Source organism: Muscardinus avellanarius (genome assembly GCF_963383645.1).
Source record: "Muscardinus avellanarius genome assembly, chromosome: 19".
Classification (NCBI taxonomy): domain Eukaryota; kingdom Metazoa; phylum Chordata; class Mammalia; order Rodentia; family Gliridae; genus Muscardinus; species Muscardinus avellanarius.
In genome coordinates, this window is record NC_137805.1 from 14,539,193 (window position 1) to 14,561,028 (window position 21,836).

Sequence of the window (21,836 nt, forward strand, 5' to 3'; positions counted from 1 at the left end):
GCCGAGCTGGGGAGTGCTTGGTTTGTATGTCCGAGGCTCTGGGTTCATTCTTCAGTCTGGTAAAATAGTATCATACAGATCAGGAACTGGTGCGCCAGTGCTGCTGCTGCCACATGAGGCTCCAGGGGTACAGGAAGACGAGGTGGGCTGAGCACACAGGATTAGAAGAAAAGAGCCACAGGGTCACCTCAGCGATACAGGAAAAGCCCTGGACAAGGTTTCAGCACCCTTCATCACAGAAACAAGCGCCCAGCAAGTTAGGGCTCAAGTGGCCCTCAGCCTCCGGAGTCCACAGGCCTGCAGTTCTGTGCCAGTAGTGCCTGCCTGGCTCAAGACTAGTCACTGGGGAAAGGGGCGTACCAGGTAGCGCCCCGACAGTAACTACAAGCAAAACATGAAGTGGACAGCTCCATGGCTCACTCAACTCAAAGTGAAAATTTATTATATTTTTATATCTTTTGGTGGTGCTAGGGATGGAACTTGGGCCTTCTACCTCTGGGCTACACTCCCAGACCTATTTTATTTTTTTATTTGGAGACAGGGTCTCTTAAGCCAGTGGAGGCTGGCTTTGAACCTGTGTGATCCTCCTGTCTCAGCCTCCTAAGCGCGGAGATTGCAAGTGTGCGCCACCACGCCCGGCTTCAAAGTGAATAATTTAACCAAGCTAGTCCGCTGGACGTGGTGGGCACGTAATCCCCGGGCTTGGGAGGCGGAGATGGGAGGATCGCGCAGGTTAGAAGCCAGCCGCGCTGGGATGGGAGGATCGCGCAGGTTAGAAGCCAGCCGCGCTGGCTCAAGAGACCCTGTTTCCAAAAATAAAAAAGTGTAAAATAGGTCTGGTAGTGTAGCCCGGAGGTAGAAGGGCTTCCAGGAACCCCAGTACCACCAAAATAATAATAAAAATAAGTAAATGAGTTAGTCCTATAGAACCATTAGAATAAAATGGGCAAATCATTACCTTGTACTTGATGGTTTCTTGGCTTCAACACAAGCATCAACAAAAAAAGTGGAACTTGTATGGCAATTATCGTGCATCAGGGAATGGTATGTTGAAAGACAAAGCTCTAGAAAGGTGAATTTGGGAATAATTTGATAAGGGCTTAATCCAGACTACAGGGAAATTCAAGTTCAATAAGAAACAGCCCTATAAAAATGAGCAAAGGAAGCTGGGCGTGGTGGCGCACGTTTGTAATCCCAGGGAGGCGGAGACAGGAGGATTGCGCTGGTTTGGAGCCAGCCGCGCTGGCTTAAGAGACCCTGTTTCCACATAAAAAGGTAAAAATATAGGTGGGAGTGTATCCTGGAGGTAGAGGGCTTCCAGGAACCCCTGTACCACCAAAAAAAGTAATAAAATAGATTAAAAAATAGGGCTGGGGTGTAGCTCAGAGGTAGAATGTCCCTGGGTTCTATCCCCAGTACTGCAAAAGAAAAAACCAGGAAGCCTTGTGTTGGAGGATTTGAAGTGTCTGGAAGCTGTGGATAGAGCTATAGCAGTTGGTGAAGGCTCAACAGTTACATGTAAATATATTTGATCATTGTCCCTGGTTTCCCTTACAGCATACTTAAATATTTGGGATTTCCTTTAGGGTCAGTGTCCCCTATTCATGGTGAGCCTCTTTGTAATAATTTAGTTCATGCTAATAAGGAGATGAAGTTTTTGTTTTTTTGTGTTACTGGGGATTGAAGAAGCTGATGTTTGCTAGGCAAATATTCTACCACTGGCTATAGCTCCAGCCCTGTTAATGACCCTGTTAGTAACCCCTCAACTCCCCATAGGCTCAAGATGGGGACACCAGGAAAATAAAGCCATTAGAGAGGCTCTGAGGGAGAAGGCCGGGGGGGGAAGGTAGAGTGGGTGCTGGTTACTGGAGTAAGGACACCCCAGGTGAGTTGGGCAGCTGCCTTGGGTGGAGTCTGCGGGTCTGTGCAGCTAGCAGCAGGGATACAAAGAGGGCGGAGGCCACCCTCTGGCTAGCCCCCAGGCACCCAGTGAGTGCTCACCACCCCAATGGGTTTGCATTCCCAGGCTGAGCTCAGAGGGATTCTTTCTTGGTGGGATTTGGGGATGGAACCCAGGGGCATTTGACCTCCGAGATACAGCCCCTGCCCTATTTTTTATTCTTTATTTTGAAAAAACGGTCTCACTGAGTTGCAGAGGGCCTCACTAAGAAGCTGAGGCTGTCTGCGAACCGCGATCCTCTGGTCTCAGCCTCCGAATGCTAGGATGACAAGCGTGCCCACCACGCCCGGCTAGAGGTAGGGATTCTGAATTCTGCCAGCAGCAACCGTCACGCCAAGGAGCCACATCGCCTAGTATGAACAGTGAAAGTCCCTGTGCTCACAACTGGGTTAGAGGATCTACTGCAACTCTCTTGAAGTAGAGTATATTTCATTCTGAGCATACACACCTTAGAAAAAATCTTAGGCACTTGCATTTGAGAACCACTGTTTAAGAAAGAACGGGAGGGAAGTCTGCCACCAGACATCTGAGGCTTCTGACCATGGTGCCTTGAGCTAACACCAGTCCCTCGTGTTGGAAGTGTTTGGAGTGGAGAATTCGAATGCTCTAATGTGCAGGATTCCTAGGAGGCCTCTGTACCTGAGTTCATGTTAGTAGATTGGTCTGTGGCTGTGAGTACTAATTAAGTAATAAGAGTCTTACCAGGTTTGCTGTTAGATTTAAATTCTCCCTAGTCGGACCCACATGTGTACCATAGTTTATGTGTTCTGATTGTTTCTTTAAAAATATTTTATTATATAAATATGCTCATTAAAAAATGAAGCTGTGTGTGGTGGCACACACTTGTAATCCCAGCTCTGGCAGGCTGAGATAGGAGGATTGCAGTTGTGGACAGCTTCAGCTACTTAGTGAGGCCCTTTGCAACTCAGTGAGACCCTGTTTTAAAATAAAGAACAAAAAATAGGGCTAGGGGTGTAGCCTGGAGGTAGAATGCCCCTGGGTTCCAGCCCTAGTACCACACACAAAAAAGACTTGAAATATGAAATAGTCACAGTCCCGACGCCCCAAATAGTCAGTGCTAGCCTTTTGTCTACTTGCTGGGTTTAGAAACTTCCTATATTATCAGCTTTCTATTTCTTTTAACATCAGAAACATATCCCCAAATATTTGCAAACATTTTAGTATCTCCTCAAGTGAACATATCATTATTAATCAGTTTCTCTGTAGTTGGATATTTAGGTTAGGTTTTGCACTAACAAGTAATGTGATGATCATATTTTTGCATAAAATTCTATATTTAGGCAATTAAAAATGGAATTTCTGAGTCAAAGGCTATAAATAAGAAAGTTAATTAGAGCTAATTAACTTAAAAGTGTGAGCCAATTTGCCTTGTTACGAATCAGACTCAACTTACACTTTTTACAATGTGCTCCACAGAACTGGAGATTATCATGAAGAAAATACAGGTCCTTTGACAGATGGGAAATAGTGTGTCGTGTTTACATCATTGTGTTTTTATTTCAAAGTAAGGAATTATTTTATTTTAAAGCTATTTTTTCAATATTATTATAGTGTGTGTGTGTGTGTGTGTGTGTGTGTGTGTGTGTGTGTGTGTTTGTGTCCACATGGTGCTGGGGATTGAACCCAGGGGCATTCTACCTCTGAACTACATCTCCAGCCCGATTTTTTATTCTTTATTTTGAAAGAGGGCCTCACTAAGTAGTAGCTGAGGCTGTCCATGAACCATGATCCTCCTGCCTCAAGCCTCCCAAATGCTGGGATTATAAGCGTGTGCCACCACACCCGGCTTATTCTTTATTTTAAAGCAAGGTCTCACTAAGTTGCGGAGGGCCTTACTAAGTAGCTGAGGTTGACTGTGAACCCACATTCTCCTGTCTCGCCTCTCAAGTACTGGGATTACAAACCTGCACCACCACCCCCAGCTTCAGTATTATTTTTAAAGAGAGAACTTGTGGTGGGCATCGTGCATGCCTATTATCCTGCTACTTGGGAGGTTAAGATGACAGCATTGCAGGTTTAAGGCCAGCATCAGCAACGTAGCCGAGACTCTCAGGAACTTAGTGAGACCCTGTTTTAAAATAAAAAGAGCCAGGCGTGGTGGCGCACACTTATAATCCCAGCATTCAGGAGGCTGAGACCAGAGGATTGTGGTTCATGGCCAGCCTCAGCTACTTAGTGAGGCCCTCTGCAACTTAGTGAGACCCTGTTTCAAAATAAAGAATAAAAAATAGGGCAGGAGGTATAGCTTGGAGGTCAAATGCTTCTGGGTTCCATCCCCAGACCCATAAATAAATAAATAAATAAACAAACAAACAAATAAATAAAGCTGGGAATGTATCTTAGAGGTAGAATGTCCCCTGGCTTCAATCCAGTACCACAAAATAAAATATTAAAGAATTTGTTGCGTAGACATGAGTAGATATTTCCCATGTTGCTGCATAAGTATTCAGAGTGATTACTAGTGGGTGGACATGATTTGGGGAATTGATGGTATCTAATTTTTCTTACTACAAGTCAGACAGTAATGAATTGGTTTGTGTAGAGATATTTTCATTCTTTTTATTTGATACCAGTGGTTGAACCCAAGGTCATTCTATGGATCTTATAAGTTTTTAGGAGCAATGCTCATGATTTATATTCAGGAGCTAGAAGGAAGGAAGCTATCCAGACCCCAGGTGCATGCATCAGGTATCTCTGGCAGGCTGTGTGTAAGGACCTGGCCAATTTACTTGCCTGTGAGGAAAGGAACCTGATTTGAAGGGAGCAGGAATGGAGGGATAATTTTCACTGAATACCATTTAGAACCTTTTAAATATTGAGTAAGCATACTACCTAGCTTAAAAAAATTAAGTACATTTGAAAAATTAAAAACAGTAGAATGAGTGAGCTTAAAAAGGCCTGAATCCACCAGGAGGCAGCATTGTTCTTCAAAGAGGACAAGGAGCAGCCAGTAAGGGGCTGTCCTAGGCAGGGATGCTGAGGCAGGGATGCTGAGGCGGGAATGTCCTAGGCAGGGATGCTGAGGCCGGAAGCGAGGCTTTCCCTCCCTCCCTCCCTCCTTTCCCTGCCTCCCTCTCTCCCTCTGTGCTGGGGATTGAACCCAGGACCATTCTTACCTATAATCTACACTCCCAGACAAATTTTATATATTTTTTTGGAAACAGGGTCTTGCTAATCTCCTAGGACCCTCTCTAAGCTGCTGAGGTTGGCCTCTAACCTGTGACCCTCCTGTGTCAGCTACCCAAGCATCGGAGTGCACCACCATGTCTGGCTTTCTATATTGTCCCAATTGTCTACAAAGATCTATACAGAAATACAGTATGCCTTGGCTGGGCGCGGTGCTCACGCTTGTAATCCCCGCGCTTGGGAGGTGGAGACAGGAGGATCACGCAGGTTTGAAGCCAGCCTCGCTGGCTTAAGAAACCCTGTTTCCAAATTTAAAAAAGTATAAAAGTAGGTCTGGGAGTGTAGCCCGGAGGTAGAAGGGTTTCCAGGAACCCCAGTACCACCAAAAAAAAAAAAAAAAAAAAAAAAGAAAGGAAATACAGTATGCCTCAGCAAAGAAGGAAGCGCTAGGCCCTCTTTAGTTGAGTGGCCACGTCGCACAGCCCTCCGATCCTGTTGTCCTGCAGACACACGGGTCACGTGGATGTCGTGCCTGTACCTGTTATCTTTGCCAACACAGTGTACTGTTGCACCAGTAGGTTGTGTTCAATCTAAGTTAAAAATATCTCTTACGTCGTTCACACAAAGAAGCATACTTACGTCTCCATATATTTAAGCGCAACCTGTTTTCTGTGTGCTGCCCCCTCTGATGAGGGCAAGGAGCGCACCTGCTGCGCCCAGTGCTCAGAGCGTGAATGACTGAAGCAATGACGACAGATAGATGTTCAGTGCCCCAGTCCTGTCTCTCATTAAGAATGCTTTGTAGTTGGCCTGACAGGAGGGTGAGGTTTACCCCGTCCCACCCCAGTCCAAGTTTGGTTTGGATATCTGAGACCGCTGACCCTACACACGTGCCTCACTAGAGAGACATGAAAGGACCTATTATTAGTGTAATGAGGCTTTGGTGCAGAGCAGGGCGGGCTCCTACGCAGATCCAGAAACAGCTTAGGGTCAAGGCAGGGCAAGGCTGTTCTGTTGCTCCCAGAGGGCGGGGCTTCCATGGTGCCAGTGGAGGGAGCCCACAGGCCGCCTTCTGGGCTTGCCCAGGTGTGGCTAAGGGGAACTGCAGGGCGTGTTGCTTGAGAGCTGTCAGCAAACATTAAAAAGGAAAGAACAAGGGAGAGAAGAAATTCGGCTATTTTTGGCGGTATTGGGGATGGAACCCAGGGGCATTTTACCTCTTAGCTACACCCCCAGCACTATTTTTTATTCTTTATTTTGCAACAGGGTCTCACTGAGTTGCAAAGGGTCTCACTAAGTAGCTGAGGCTGTCTGCGAACCACGATCCTCTGGTCTCAGCCTCCTGAATGCTGGGATGACAAGCGTGCCCACCACGTCTGGCTCGAAGTCTGACTGTGTATTACAGGATGAGAGAGGCTCTTCTCACTGAAGCCTGAATGAGGCGGTGGAGGCGACGTGGTGGCCAGTGGCAAGCGGGCAGGAGTGCTTGCTGTTCTTGAGCCTTTTGGTTCTAATTTTGTAAAGAGATTTTTCCTTTCAGTCTTGCCTTGCACTTGTTTTAAGGAGTGAAAATGATAGTCACGGGGTTCGACTGCTCTTAGGCCTGAGGTATCTCATTTGTCTTTGTTTCTTCCTACTGGACTGTGGACACTGCTCGGCAGGGAGTCAGAGGAGGATGCGCCGTTTCCAGATGCCCTGCTTTGAGGAGCGTGCGCAGCGCTGGGGGCCTTACCTGCGATGTGCCAGGGATTGCTAGTTGCTGTGAGTGAGTCTGTCTGTCTCTGGGCAGGGATTTGGCAGGTAATATCCCGTGGCCCAGCAGTTCTGCTCCTACCAGGTATCTGTTCATATGAAGACGTGTGCACATGGCAACTCTGCTCACGTAAGCCCCAGACTAGATAGTACCCAATCCGATACTGCCAAACATCCATCAGTGGTAAAATGAACACATTTAGTGTAGCCGCACAATGGGATACTACCTATCGGCAACCTAGTGAGACCCTGCTCAAAACAAAAATAAATAAATAAATAAATTAATAATAAATAGGATTGGGGTGTAGATTGGAGGTACAATGCCCTTGAGTTCAATCCTCAGCACTACAAGCAAAAGCAAAAACAAAAACAAAAGGTTGGGTGCGGTGGCCCATACCTGTAATCCCAGTACTTGGGAGGCTGAGACAGGAGCGTCATAGATTTGAAGCCAGCCTTAACAACTTAGCCAGACTCTCAACAATTTAGTAAGACCCTGTTCCCAGATGAAAAATAAAATAGGGCTAGGAGTGTAGCTCAGAGGTAGAATGCCCCTGGGTTCAATTCCTAATACCACACACACACACACACACACACACACACACACACAAATGTATAATAGGTCTGTAATAACACAGAAATATGAATGAATCTTTTAAAAAAATACAGATTCCACAGGCCAAACACACCAAAAAGTCGTATAATTCCATTCATGTAACACTACAAGAACTCATCTTGCTTTTTAGAAATGGTCATTTGGGACAGGGCACGGAGCGAGTTTCTAGGATACTGATGATATATATATATTTTTCTTTTTTTGCGGTACTGGGGATGGAACCTTATGATATCGTATTCTTGATCTGAGTGCTGGTTACCTAGGTGGGCTCAGTTTGTGAAAGAATTCAGTGCACTGAACGCTTTTGATATAAATAAATTTCTCAACGTATGTTTGAGAAAACGACAAAACAAACTGTTGAGGGAAAGCGTAAAAGGAAACATAGCGGCACGTTTGCTGAGGTAGCGTCCAGGCCGGGAGGCGGCCGGCGTGCTCCTTCTCTTCCCGCATGCCGCTTGGGTACAATTCATTCATTCATCCCCCAAATATTTATTGCACACGCGAAACCCTGTACTTGAAAGATGTACAATAAATAATAAACATGTAAGAACTGCTCGGGAGAAGGTAAGCGGGGCAGGAGCTGGAAGGAGTCGAGCGAGTGTGGTTCTGTTGAGTGAGTGTGGCCAGGAAGGCCGGCTGACAACGAGCCAGGCGGGCAGAAACCCACAGGATGCAGGGGCAGCCATGCGGCGATGACTGGGCCCCGTGGCGGGAGCGACAGTGCAAAGGCCCGGGGGTGGGAGTGTGTTTGATTTTTCTGGGACCATCGAGGAGGCCGCAGCGCCATTTACCCACTTACTACATCCCAACTGCAACTCTGCCCTCCAGAGCCTGCTCTGGAGCTGGATTCAATTTTTTTTTTTTTTTTGGTCAATTAGCAGCTGTTCTGGTTTGTCAGTAGAGGGAGTCGGAGAGACATCGCAGAGAGAGGAGACTTTCGTTGTCATTTCTGGAAACTTCTCTCAGCCGGCTTCTGCAGGTGGCCTTGCTTTGCAGGACCCAGCTCTCGGCCTGGGTGGCTTCTCTGACATCAGCTTCTGCAGAGGCCAGCGGCTTCCTCCAGCAGATTCCCAGCAAGGGCTTCTTTTGAGGCACCAAGGTGACTTCTCTGCCACCTGTTGAGTGGCACGCACTTTCCAGCCGGGCCTGGCTCTCCAGCCCGGGGGAGAGCCCGGGTGGCCGAGGTGCGCTTTCCCTTGGGCTCTGACTCAACGCTAGGGGTGGGAGCTGCTGCTTACACCTGCGATTCCTATACTCTTTGGTATTCTCTATTTCTTCCCAGCTAACCTGCAATTGCTCGAGCCCCCCTCGTCCTAACAGCCCCATTGTGAGTTGAAAATATCATAAGTTAAAAATGCACCCAATACGCTAAACTACCAAACAGTCTCGGGGTTTCCCTCTGCGATCGTGTTCCTGATGGGAGCTACCACTTGCTGTCACCCAGATCACCAGAGAGGTCCGCACTGCACGCCATTAGCCTGGGAAAAGGTCAAAATTCAAACTTCAAAATTGGAAGCAGGGTGTACGAATATATATGGCTTTCACACCATCTGAAGGACATCTATAGGATGTTTCTAGCTCGAGACTATTATGAATAAAGTTGCTACAAATGTTCATGTACAGGGTTTTGTGTGAACACAAGTTTCTTTTGAGTTAAATAAATAGTACAATTGTTGGGCTGTATGTGTGGAAGGGTCAAGGCCTACCAGGGTCTTATCTGGGCCTGAGAATTAAGTTGGCACAGAGAGATGATCAGGAGAAAAGCCCAAAAGTTTAATGTGTTTCACATGGCAGGAGAGCCCCCCCCATAAAGACATTTGAAAACCCAGAGTCTGATTCTTCTGCTAGCTCAGATTGGCTGGTGAGTTCTTCCAGCAGAATTTTTATTTTGTTTAATTATGTTTCGACTCCAGCACATTTAATTTATATGATGTCTGTCTCTTAGTGGTATTACTTTTTTGGTATTACCTATTGTCCTCATCTTTTTTTTTTTTTTTAGTTTTTAACACATGGATTTTTTTTAATACTTTGCATTTCAAACAGCTGATTTAAAGTCTTTGTCTAGGAAACTCAATATTTAGCCTTCCTCAGGGACAGTTTTTATTGAGTTCTTCTTTTTCCCTTGAACATGGGTCATATTTTCCTGCTTTATTGTAAGCCTCATAAGGTTTTTTTTTTTATCAGACATTTTCAATAATATAATGTGGCGACTCTAGAAACCAAGTCCCTGCTTCCCCAGCGTGGGTCGATATGACTTTGGGTCATTTATTTGGTGCTTTTTTTGCTAGTAATTCTGTGAAGCTGTGTATAGCCACCAAGTGGTATTTGGCAGATTACTGGTCAGAGATTCTCCTAATTTGTCTTGAATGGGAAGCCCCCAGGCTTTGTGAGTATTGAGCACGCCTTCAATTCTCAGGTGGGAACTTTGAAATCTCTTCTTACCCTTCTCTTCCGGCTTGTGCAGAGCATCCAGGTCAGCCAGAGGGGACACTTAGGCCTTCTTAGCTTTTTCTGGGCGCAGTGTGTGGCCCCAAGGCCTGTGTGGCATCAGTGGGTGGAGATGGCGTCCCAGGTTTGCAGGTAGATGTTGGGCTTTCCAAAGCGCCCTACAGATATCTGTCTTTTTCTTTTCTTTTCTTTCTTTCTTTCTTTCTTTCTTTCTTTCTTTCTTTCTTTCTTTCTTTCTTTCTTTCTTTTTTTTGGTGGTACTGGGGTTCCTGGAAGCCCTTCTACCTCCGGGCTACACTCCCAGACCTATTTTTACATTTTTATTTGGAAACAGGGTCTCCTAAGCCAGCGCGCGCGGCTGGCTTCGAACCTGCGCGATCCTCCTGTCTCTGCCTCCCAAGCGCGGGGATTATAAGCGTGCGCCACCACGCCCGGCTAGGTTTCTATGAGTCTCTAAGATGCTGAGGCTGGTCTTAAACCTGAGATCGTCCTGTCTCTGCCTCCCAAGCGCGGGGATGACAAGCGTGCGCCACCACGCCCGGCATCGTCTTTTTCTTTAAGATTTTGGGCCAGCTTTTTGTTGGTCCTAGCTCCAGGCAGCTGCCATTCAACGACTGCTGCTGGCTGTTTTTGACTAACATCCGAGAGAAAGGCTGTTTGCACTGAGCGAGCCGAGTCTGGTCACAAAAGAGGAGTCCGACGATGGGAATTCCTAGGGAGCCAGTGGACGGGACAGATAAGAGCAGCTCCCTGGGAATGGTGCCTCCGGGGAACGCCATCCCTGTCTGCCCTTTCCAGAGGCTTCCCAGAGCCTGGATTTCCCCGGGATTGGAGGGCTGGTTTTCCAGGCAGCTGTGGAGAGGGGAGCGGGAGGGGCAGGCGAGGTGGACCACGGCGATGCTCTTGGCGTCCTCATCGGTATTCAGCTGCTTGCATTGGTTAAATACGCCTCCGATGGTTATGTGCCTTTGATTAATTTCCAGCGTTCTGAATTGTTGCTTTGGATTCGCCCTCCCCGGTGGCTTTAATGGAAGAGTGGAATCTGAAGATTCTTACTCAAACGTTCCTGATAATAAATATCCCGGGAATGAAGGCATTTGGCCCCCATCCTTCTAAGCACCTTTTTAAAGTCTCTTACCAATTTTTAGAGTAAGCTATCTCTCTAATCCTTATTGACTCTGGATATGAACTCTGTCGGTTTTACAGGTTGCAAATATCTTCTCTCATTTTGGAGTGTGTCCTTTACTTTTTCGGTGACTTTTTAAAATTAACAGAATAATTTAAATTTAATGTAGATTTTATTATCTCTTTTAAGAGGTCTCTCTTACTCTAAGGAAATCTTTTTGTCCTGTTATTTTTTATTGTTTTTCATTTCAGTAAGATTTGCCATCAGCCTAGGGTTGACTTTTGTGAATGGTATGGAATAAAATTTGGAATTTTATTTTCTCTGCAGATATTCAACTGACCCAGGATTATTTATCGAAAACAATCTTCCTTTACCCACTGCTCTACCGTGCTACTTTTATTGTAAACATTAAACATCTACGTGGCTTTCTACTTCGACTCTCAGTTCTAGTCTACTGAATCTCTCTTACTTCTGTCATTATATTAACTATTTTAGCTCCATTATGAACCTTGATATCTAGTAGAGAAAAATTTTCCACTTTATCCTTTTATGGGGTGGGGGAGAGAGTCAGGGATTGAACCAATGAGCCTTCTACCTCCAAACTACACCCCTAGAGCTTTTATGAATTAAAAACATTTTGAAATGGGTCTAAGTTGCTGAGGCTAGCCTTAAACCTGCGATCCTCCTATCTCAGCCTCCCAAGTGCTGGGATCACAGGCTTGTGCCATCACACACAGTCACTTTGATCTTTAAAATTGTCTTGGCTAAGCCAGGTGTGGTGGCACACTGTCATCCCAGTACTTGGGAGGCTGAAACAGGAGGATCCAGGTTCGCGGCCAGCCTCAGCTACTTAGTGAGGCCCTCGGCAACTTAGTGAGACCCTGTTTCAAAATAAAGAATAAGCCGGGCGTGGTGAAGCAGGTTTGTAATCCCAACATTTGGGAGGCAGAGACCAGAGGGTCATGGTTCATGGACAACCCAGCTATTTAGTGAGGCACTTTGCAATTCAGTGAGACCCTGTTTAAAAAAAAAAAAAAGACTAAAAAATAGGGCTAGGGGTGTAGCTCGGAGGTACAATGCTCCTGGGTTCCATCCTTGGTACAGGAAAAAAAAATTGTCTTGGCTACTTTGGGCCTTTTATGTTTTTACATACACTTTAGGATAGATAGATAATTTTTATTGTGATTATGTCATACTTGTAGATTAATTTGTAACCTTCCAATTTAGAAACTTGGTATATTCCTTCAACTATATAGCTGTTTTCTTTTTATCAGTAATTTTACATAGTTTTCTGGGTAGAGGACTTACATATTTTTATAGTCCAAATATTTTATGGTTTTTGGTGCTATCATAATGGTATCTTCTAAAGTTTATTTGCTAATGTTGTTGCTGGTATATGGAAATATGATTAATTGATCTTTATATCCAGTAATTTTACCAAATTCACTTTTTAAAATGTAAGTTATTTGAGCCAGGTGTGGTGATGCATGCCTGTAATCCTAGTACTTGAGAGGCTGAGACTGGAGGATCAGCCTCAGCAACTTGGTGAGAATTTGTTTCCAAATAAAATAAAACACAATTGAGGGTGTAGCCTGGAAATAGAAGGCTCATGGGTTTCATCTCCACTAACACACAAAATTAAGTTTTATTCATTTATTTTTGCAATGCTGGGTACTGAACCCAGGGTTCCTATGCTACGGAGCTGCATTCCCAGCCCCCCCCCCCCTTTTTTGGTGGTATTAGGGTACCTGGAAGCCCTTCTACCTCTGGGCTACACTCCCAGACCTATTTTATACTTTTTTTTATTTTTGGAAACAGGGTCTGTTAAGCCAGCGCGGCTGGCTCCGAACCTGCGCGATCCCCCTTTCTCCGCCTCCCAAGCGTGGGGATTACAAGCGTGCGCCACCACGCCTGGCTTCCCAGCCCTTTTTATTTATTTATTTTTATTTTGAGGCAGAGTCCTGGCTTCCCAGCCCTTTTTATTTATTTATTTTTATTTTGAGGCAGAGTCCCAATAAGTTTCCCAGGATGGCCTGGAACTTGTGATCTTCTTGCATCAGCCTGAGATTTTAGGTGTGTGCTACCATGCCAGGTCTAAATTATTTTTATTTTTTGTGGTATTAAGGATGGAACCTAGAGGCAAAACAGATCTCCCACCTTGTTGTGGGTGGGCCTCACCTATCCATGAAAGGTCTGAACAGGACAGAAAGGCTGGCTTCCCTGCACCAGGCCTCCAGGCAGACCTTGCCCTGCCTTTGGACTTGGACAGAAACATTGTGTCTTCCGGGTCTTGAACCTGTTGACCCTCAGACTGGAGCTAGGTCAGTTTTCCCCGACCTTGGGCTTCTGCCTGCAGATCTGGGGACCCATCCGCGTCCACAGCCACATGTGCCACCTTCTGATAGTAAATCTTATTCTGTTTACACGTCCCATTGGTTCTGTTCTCCAGGGAAACCCACGTGAACACCACCATCACCACGACCTCCCTCTGCCTTGCTTGGCTCAGCTTAGGAAAGTCTTAGGACCTGCTCTGCGGGCTGCAGAGCAGACACCAGGGCCATCTCTGAGAGACAGCCTCTGAGGCCTGCAGAACCCGCAGAGACGACTCAGACGAGAAGGTGCTGGAGGGATAGGGGCCCGGGACTGGCCTCGGAACCCTTCTTGCTGGTTGCCATTTGGGGTTTGAAGGTCAGGGTGGCTGACCCAGGGCAAGAGGACCACGAGCTGCGGGCCCTTGGGGCCCGCCACGTCGCCGGCTCCCCGCACCCCAGGGTCTCCTCCTCCTCCCTGTACAGGTCAGTGCTCTAGGTTGAAACAAAAGAAATCCCTGCTGCTGGCTTCAGCAGACGGGGAGGGGAGGCCATCAGGAATGAAGTAGAGAGGTGCTAGGAGACCAGAGCCAAGGGAAATGGGACCCCACAACTCTCCAGAGGGTCAGGAAGCAGGCGGCAAGAAACAGCGTGGCTGCCCGGCATGGTGGCGCACGCTTGTAATCCCGGCATTCAGGAGGTTGAGACCGGAGGATCGCAGGTTCGCGGCCAGCCTCAGCTACTTAGTGAGGCCCTCTGCAACTTAGTGAGACCCTGTTTCAAAAAGAGGTAGAATGCTCCTGGGTTAAATCCCCAGTACTGAGAAAAAAAAAAAAAAAAAAAAAAAAAAAAAAAAGAAACAAGTGTGTTAGATTTCCCCAAATAGCTACAGCCACATTTCCAGTTCCATAAGCCCCTCAGAATGTCTCCAGGCCTCACTATGAACTGGATTCTGTTTCTCGCCCCCTCCCCCCAAAACTGGGAGGACTTCATATCTTCCTCCACGGGTGGGAAGTGGCGGAGAGGACCCTGGCTCACTTTAATTCTAGGCCACGAGGGCAGCATGGCTTCTGTGACACCTGCTCTTTGAGAGGCCTGCCCTGGCGCCCAGCAGCCATCTTGTGAGGAAGCCCAGGTCACACAGGATGGTGAGGAGGTGTTCCGGCCGCCAGCCCCAGCTCAGGGCCCAGCCACCAGCCAGCGCCAACCTCCAGCGACGCGTGTGAACGGGCGGGCTGGTGATGATCCCAGCCCTGAGGCTCTGAGCCGCCCGGCGGTCACTTAGTTGAGCAGAGAGGAGCCGACCTCACCCAAACCACAGGTTCACAAGCAAAGTAACTGTCATTGTTTTAAGCTGTGAGGTATGGGCTGCCTTGTTACACAGCAGTTGGTAACTGGACCACAGCACCTGTGTTATAGCAGAAGTTATCTGGTTAGGACGCCGCCTAGGGCTCTGTGACCATCACCGCCTCTGCTGCCCTCTGAACGCTCCCTCTGTCCCTGGGTCCTAAGAGTCAACGTCTCAGGAGACAGACATGACCGTCTGTGTCAGATGCTCAGCTCAGGCTCTCTGGGGGCAGGATGGAGGAGGTGGGGGACAGGGAGGGGTTATGGGAATTAGGAGCCAAGAGTCACCCCACCCACAAGACTGCATCAAAAAAGTGACTTCCTGAGCCAGACGTGGTGGCCCATGCCTGTAATCCCAGTCCTAGGGAGGCTGAGACAGGAGGGCTGCAGGTTCGAGGACAGCCTCAGCAAGTAGTGAGATTCTCATCAAACTAGAGAGACCCTGTTTCCTAATAAATAAAATCGGGCTGGGTGTAGCACAAAGATAGAATGGCTCTGGGTTCACCCCCCAGTACCACACGTAGACACACACAGACACCCCCCCCCACTCACACACACACACACACACACACACACACACACACACACACACAGTGACTTCCTATAGTATTCTTGGGGGAGCCTTGATATGGTTTGGAGAGTGTCCCCCAAAGGCCCAGGTGTTAAAGGTTGTGTCCCCAGCCTGTGACGTCCTTGGTAGGCAGGGGAACCTGCGAGAGGTGGGCCTGGTTGGAAGTCTTCAGAATTTGGGGTGAGCCCTTGCAGGGGATACTCGCCCTCTCTCTTTCGGTTCCTGGCGGCTTGAGATGAGCAGCTTAGCTCCGGCACATGCTCCTCCCTGACGCGTTGCCGCACCATGGGCCCAAGAGCTACAGGTCCAATTAGTCATGGAGGAAGCCTCCAAAACTCTGGAGCAAACTCACCTTTTTCTTTTTACATGTTAATTCTCTCAGGCGTCTTGTTACAGCAGCAGAAGCTGACTGACACCACCCCAAACTGGCGTGTCTGCTTCCTTTGCCTGTGACAGTTCCCCAGATGCCCCCACGGCCGGCTCCTCACAGATGCTGAGCCGGTGTTCGCCGAGGGCCTCACTTCAGACTCTCCTCCAGCCACGGACATACTGTGCAACGGGGTGCGGTAATTTAACCTCTCTGTCCCCAGTTTCCTTATTTGGAAAGAGGAGAGAATAATCGTGTCTACTTTATGGAGTTGTGAAGATTTGATAAATTAATCTGTATAAAGCACCTGAAACAGTTCCAAGCAGGCACACTACTTTATATTTTAGTAATCATTTTTATTAGTAAGATTCCAGCCTTCTCAGTCTTTCTTCTGTCATAGCTCCCCACTTGGGGGGGAGGAGGATGTCACTTTTGTTTTATTTTTTGGCACTTATCACAAAGTTTAATTAGTGTACTTATTCAAGAATTTGTTTACTTTTATTTGTCATTTTGCTTCTCGGACCTTTAAGAATGTTGTGATTCAACACCTTTCCTTGGCAGCCAGCGGGAATCCCCAGCTGACGGGGCCTTCTGTCACTGCCCCGTCCCCAGGACTGAGCAGAATGCGGGCCAGAGACACGGAGACCCCCGCCCAGACCCTCGGTGAAGGGCTGGTAGGAATGCCACCTGCAATGCCCCGGCAACTGATTCAGGTGTGGCCCTAGCGATAGAGAGAGGTCTCCCCAAAGCCATACCCCCTTCTGGGTGATTCTGTGACAGATGCCGGAGCTGGGAGGCCCAGCCATCTCCGCCCAACCTGGACAGCTCTGATGCGTCACTGCAGCTCCAGGGCTGCCTGCAGGTCTCCGTGGGCCCCCAAGGCTGCCACAGGGCTGTTCAAGGTTCAGTTTCTCCCCTGACACTCCCGTTTCCCCTGCTACCTTCCATGATTTTGACCCTGAGATTCTTCCTTAATCAATGTCTCACACCCTAAGCTCCACCTCGGAACCACTTCCTGGGAAACTTGAGGAAGAGATGGGCAAGTGGCATCTGCTGGAAAAATAGGAGTCTGGAGCCCCCCCAAGAGGGACCCTTCTAAGGTGATGAGCAAAGCCTCCTGCAGGCAGGCGCATCCCCCCCACCCCTTTTTGGCACTGAACCCAGGAGCAGTTTACCTCTGAGTTACACTCCCAGTCTTATTTTATTTTTAAGTTTAAAACAGGGCCTCACTAAGTTGCAGAGGGCCTAAGTTGCTGAGGCTGGCTGCGAACCTGTGATCCTCCTGTCTCAGCCTCCCAAATACTGGGATTACAGGTGTGCGCCCCATGCCCGGCAGGGAGGGCGTTTGAGAAGCTCAGATCCAGGTAGATCCCAAAGCCAAGGTCGCGAGCCAGCTATGGCTGGGCTATCCGAGGCCAGGGCTCAGTGTGGGGTCAGGCTTGGACTCTGTGGGGGGGGTCAGGACTTAGTCTGAGGTTGGGATAAGGGGTCCACTGGAGTCAGGGCCATGTGGGGTTAGATCAGGGCTCTGTGCATTAGCGTTCAGCCTCGGGTCAGCTGGGTAGGAGCCAGGATGGGTGAGAGGCCAAGCTGTAGGGCTTGTGCTAGCATCGGGGTCAGGACCCAGCCTGGCTGAGTCATGGCTCTCTCTGGGGTCACCGGAGCAAGCTGGGACCTCATTCCTGTTTTGGTCCAGAGCCTCCTCAGGGCTTACCTTAGTCCAGGGTTGAGCTTGATCCCAGGCCAGGTGCAGCCTGGCATCTGCCCAGTCCTGGAGCAAACATTTGAGTTGACCCGTTTGCTTCATGGCAGGGTCGGCCAACTAGGACTCATGGGCCACACTTGGCCCGCCGCCTGCTTCTGCAAGTAAAGTTTTATTGCAACACACCCATGCTTTCTGTCTACGCACTGTCCACAGCAGTGGCAGTACTGCAGAGTCTGAGTCGAGTAGTTCTCCGTAGTAAAAGCATGCCAAACCCAGATCCCTGACCCGGCTCGGTGTCCAGCGTCTCCCTGTCCAGAGTCTCTGTGAAGGTTCACATGGTGTCTAAAGCAACCAAGTTGACGCTGGAGAACTCTTCCACAAAGCCCGTGGCCGGTGTCCTCCTGGGTCTGGGGTCCGCCAGCCCTAGGGCTTCTCCCAGTCTTAGCTGCCTGTCTGTCCTTCCTTCGTCAAGGGCATTCATTATCAGGGTGTTGCCCCACCCCCTGAAAGGTAACCCCAACCTGCCCATTCTTCCCAAACTCATCCCCACCCTCTGTCCCTGGGCCTCCATTAGCTCTCCCCGGCAGCCAGGGCCTCTCATTAGCTGCTGGGGTGGCCTCTGCTCTCAGCTGGGCTGGAATATCCTGTGGGGCCAGTTTGGTCCCAGGAAAGTGCTAGCTCAGCTCGGCTGTGAGGCGCCAAGGGCGAGAGGGATGCAGGGGAACCGAGCTCCCTGCCAGGGCCTCCGGCGCCATCCTAAACACTCCGTGGCAGAGTTCTAGCTCCAGAGCTGCCCGTGCCCCCACCCCCGGCTGCCAGGTCATGGCTTCGATGGTTCTCTCTGCCACTCCTGCTCCCCGCCCCGCCCACCTTGCCAGCTCTCGGGTCCCTCCTTAACCAACACCCTGCACTCCAAACTCCACCTCAGAGTTGGCTTCCTGGGACAGCAGCTGGGCGTGAGGGGATGGGCAGGTGGCAGGCGCTGGCAGAATGAGGAGCCCAGAGCCCCCCCAGGGCCTCATCGCCCCGCCCGGCCGACGTGCAGAGCCTCTGGCAGGAGGAGTGGCCCTTTCACTAGCGGTGACACATGGCCTCCTACCGACCTCAACCCAGAGGAAATGGCTGCCTGCCCAGCAACCCCAGCTGCCACTCTTCTGTAGAATTGGCATCAGAAATATGGTTTTGAAGCCAGGCGTGGTGGCACACGGCTGTAATCTCAGTACCTGGGAGGCTAGGACAGGAGGATCGCAGGCTCAAGGCTGGCCTCAGCAACTTAGCAAGGCCCTTGGCAACTTAGCAAGACTCTGTTTTGAAAAGAGAAAAGAAAAAGGGCTGGGGATGTAGCTTGGAGGTAGAATACCCCTGGGTTCAATCCCCAGAACTCCCCCAAACACAAACAAACAAAAAACCAAACACCCTGGTTTTGGAAAGGGGATCCTGGAGCCAAGACCGCTCAAGGCCCGACTCATTAAACACATCCACATGTCTGGGTCTCCAAGTTGCACCCCACACTCTCTAGACCCATCGGAGACGCCCCAGGATCACCTCCCAAACGCCGTGTGTTTTCTTGACCCCCTTTTTGCAAGGACCCATCACATGAATTGTGCTCGTCTGAGTTTGTATGCAGAAAGCGTCTCACTGCTGATACGCCTGTTTTGTTGCTGTTCAGATGACTTAAATCATATCATTAACATTTTAATTTCTTTGGATGTCTAGAAAATTCCCGAGCTGAATTTCATGTCCAGGCACGTTTACATCTTCGGGGCCTGGCGGTATCTACTCTGGTCCTCCTTCCACAGGTCTGGGTCCTGTTTTGGCCACAAGTACATGATCTGCCCCAGCAAAAGCCACTATGTTTTGCAAAATCAGTGCTGAACAATTCCAAAGAAAGGAACTTGGGGTGTAGCCGGGATGGCCGTATGTATGAGCGAGCGCCTCGTTCACTAGGCTAGGTTTGGGGCTGCAGGTTTCAGGGGACTGCGATCCAGCGTGATGGCCTCTCTCTTATATTTTTCAGTTGTTTCCAGGCAGAAGTGGCCCCTTGAAGCCGGGCGTGATGGCGCACGCTTGTAATCCCAGCATCTGGGAGGCTGAGACCGGAGGATCGTGATTTGTGGACAGCCTCAGCTGCTTAGTGAGGCCCTCCGCAACTTAGCGAGAGCCTGTTTCAAAATAAAGAATAAAAAACAGGGCAGGGGGTGTGGCTTAGAGGTCGAATGCCCCTGGTTCCACCCCCAGACCCACAAAAAACAAACAAAAAGAAGTGTCCTCTTGAATTCAGAACTCACGTCCCCACCGAGGGAGAAGCTCCCATTGCTTAAAATCGATGGCTTTCGGGAACGTGACTTGGGGGTGAAACTTAGATGCACAGGGGCCCCGGTTTTGCCTCTGGTCGGCCCTGTGGCCTCAGCAAGGCCCCTGCTTCCCTCAGTGGCAGTGATGGGTGTTCAGCTTCTGGCTCTAACATTCGGGCTCTCTCTCAGGCCTGGCAGCGGCTTCTTGGGTAGGGATGTGGCCGGGCATTTGGGGAGCCAGGGAGGCACGGGGGAGGGGAGCTGGTGGTGCTCAGGCTGTCGGCCTCCAGCCACGAGGGTGGCGAGATGAAGAGGTAGAGGATCCCTCGTTTTTACATCCTCCAGTTTGTCCAAAAGGTCAAGGATGACCTCATCCGACGGCCCAAGAGAGAAGGGACTCTCCTAAATCCACAATGGAGGGCCGAGACCGAAGCCGGCCTCGGGCTCCTGTGTGGGAGAGACGCAGCGGTAGACAGAAGGGCAGCGGGGCCGTGTCCCCCCCCCAGCCCCTGCTGGCCCGTCACTTGGCCGTGGCCACGTCGACGATCACAAAGCCCTTGATGTCCGGGAAGTGGGCGCTGATGAGATCCGCCTGCAGCTGCCTCGGGCCACTCTTGGAGGGGGTGATGCTGAACTGGACCACGGCCCTCTCCTGGGGCTGCAGGCTGGGCACGCTGGGGAGGGGCAGACCGTCAGTCTTTCTCCTTCCTGAGCTGGGCTGGCCCATCCAGCGCTCCCCAGGGCCCTCAGGGTCCATTCCACCTTGTGGCTTAACATTCACGCCTCACCAGTGTTTCCAGCCGAATCCTATTCCACTCATGCTTCCCCCTCCAGCCCGGCTAATCTCCCTGCACCCCGCACACCCCACATTCCCTCCCTTGGGCTTCATCTCCAAGCATCCTCCCAACCGGGCCACAGTTCCCACACCCAAGGCTCAGACCGAATCTCTTCTTCAGGGGACGTTGCCCTGACGACGGCAGCACAGAGACCTCGCCTGGGAAGCCCTCCTCCTTGACACCAGCAAAGCCCATCATCACCGAGAGCCCGGCTCAGACATCAGCTCCCGGCCCCTCTCCCGGCCCCCTGCACCCTCGCTCCGGCCGCCTCTGCTCCCCGCCCGGGGCCTAGCAGACCCACGCCTGCACAAAGCACACGCTTCTCATGGAGGGCGCCGGCCCGGAGAGTCCTTCCTGCTCTTCGTCATGGTCCTGACAATTTACACGGGGCTCCAAGCGCTGGTGAGTGAGCAGGGGGTGAGTGAGGGACAGAAGGGGTGAGTGAGGGACAGAAGGGGTGAGTGAGGGACGGGCGGAGAGCGAGCCAAGGTGCTCAGCAAGGAGCGGAACCTGCGCACGACAGTGCACGCACGTGTGAATGAATGAGTGAAAATAGTGAATGGATAAACACATAAATGGATGGATGAAGTTGGAGAGAGAGAGAGCGCGTGCGGGCACCTGGTAAGCGGGTGAGTGAGTGTTTAAGATTCTCGCGGGCGAGGAGCGGGCGAGGCGCCTGGTGGAGTGGATGGAGGCCCTGTGCACGGCAGGCCCCGCTCCTGAGTCTCCCCTGCACCCGCGCCCCGCAGCTTCTCTCCGGCCTGTCATGAGGAAGGCGGTCCCCCCTCGCCCACCCCCGGCTGGCACTTACTCGATGCTGAGCTGTCCTTGGAGAAGGCCGCTGCCCTCCACCATCAGCACGCCGTCCTCCACCTTCTCCAAGAGGGGGTTCACCACCGTCACCTCCACGGCGACGGCCACCCCCACCACGGCGGGGCCCAGCACCTGCAGAGGCGGCGTCCATGAGCCACCCTCCTGCTCCCCAGCCCCGAGACCCACGGCCCTGGGGGTCAGAAGTCACGTCCACCCCTGCCTCCATATACCCCATTTCTGGGTACCATCGTTGACCCCGTTCCCCTGCACCCCACCACTCCTCCCCACCCTGGACAGCTGAGGCACAGACTCCCAAGCTCCCGGAGCCCTCCTCGGATCCGGTGGGGCTGCTGGGAGTCGGGCGCTGGAGTGGGCAGGAGGCACCTTGATGGTTATGAAGTCCTCCAGGGTGATGTCCTTCTCCACCAAGAGCTTCTCTCCCTTGGAGACGATGCACATGGCAGCCAGCAGGATCTTCTTGTCCTCCGTCAGGTCCTCTTTATATCGAGAGTAGGTGATTTCGACTGGGATCTTCGTCTCTGGAAGGG

The 21,836-nt window shown here is 50.2% G+C and overlaps 1 protein-coding gene across 1 annotated transcript in view; it reads right to left on the reverse strand.

Annotated features, from left to right (window-relative positions):
- Window positions 1–20,159: 20,159 nt before the first annotated feature.
- The window catches only part of TGM6 (transglutaminase 6), a gene marked incomplete at both ends in the record, with an annotated part of 46,408 nt that continues 44,731 nt past the window's right edge, over window positions 20,160–21,836 (reverse strand). The window contains 3 exons of the mRNA XM_080716430.1: window positions 20,160–20,313; window positions 21,287–21,420; window positions 21,673–21,827. Of these exons, the coding sequence (XP_080572556.1) occupies window positions 20,160–20,313; window positions 21,287–21,420; window positions 21,673–21,827 (443 nt within the window). The remainder of the gene's footprint in view (window positions 20,314–21,286; window positions 21,421–21,672; window positions 21,828–21,836) is intronic.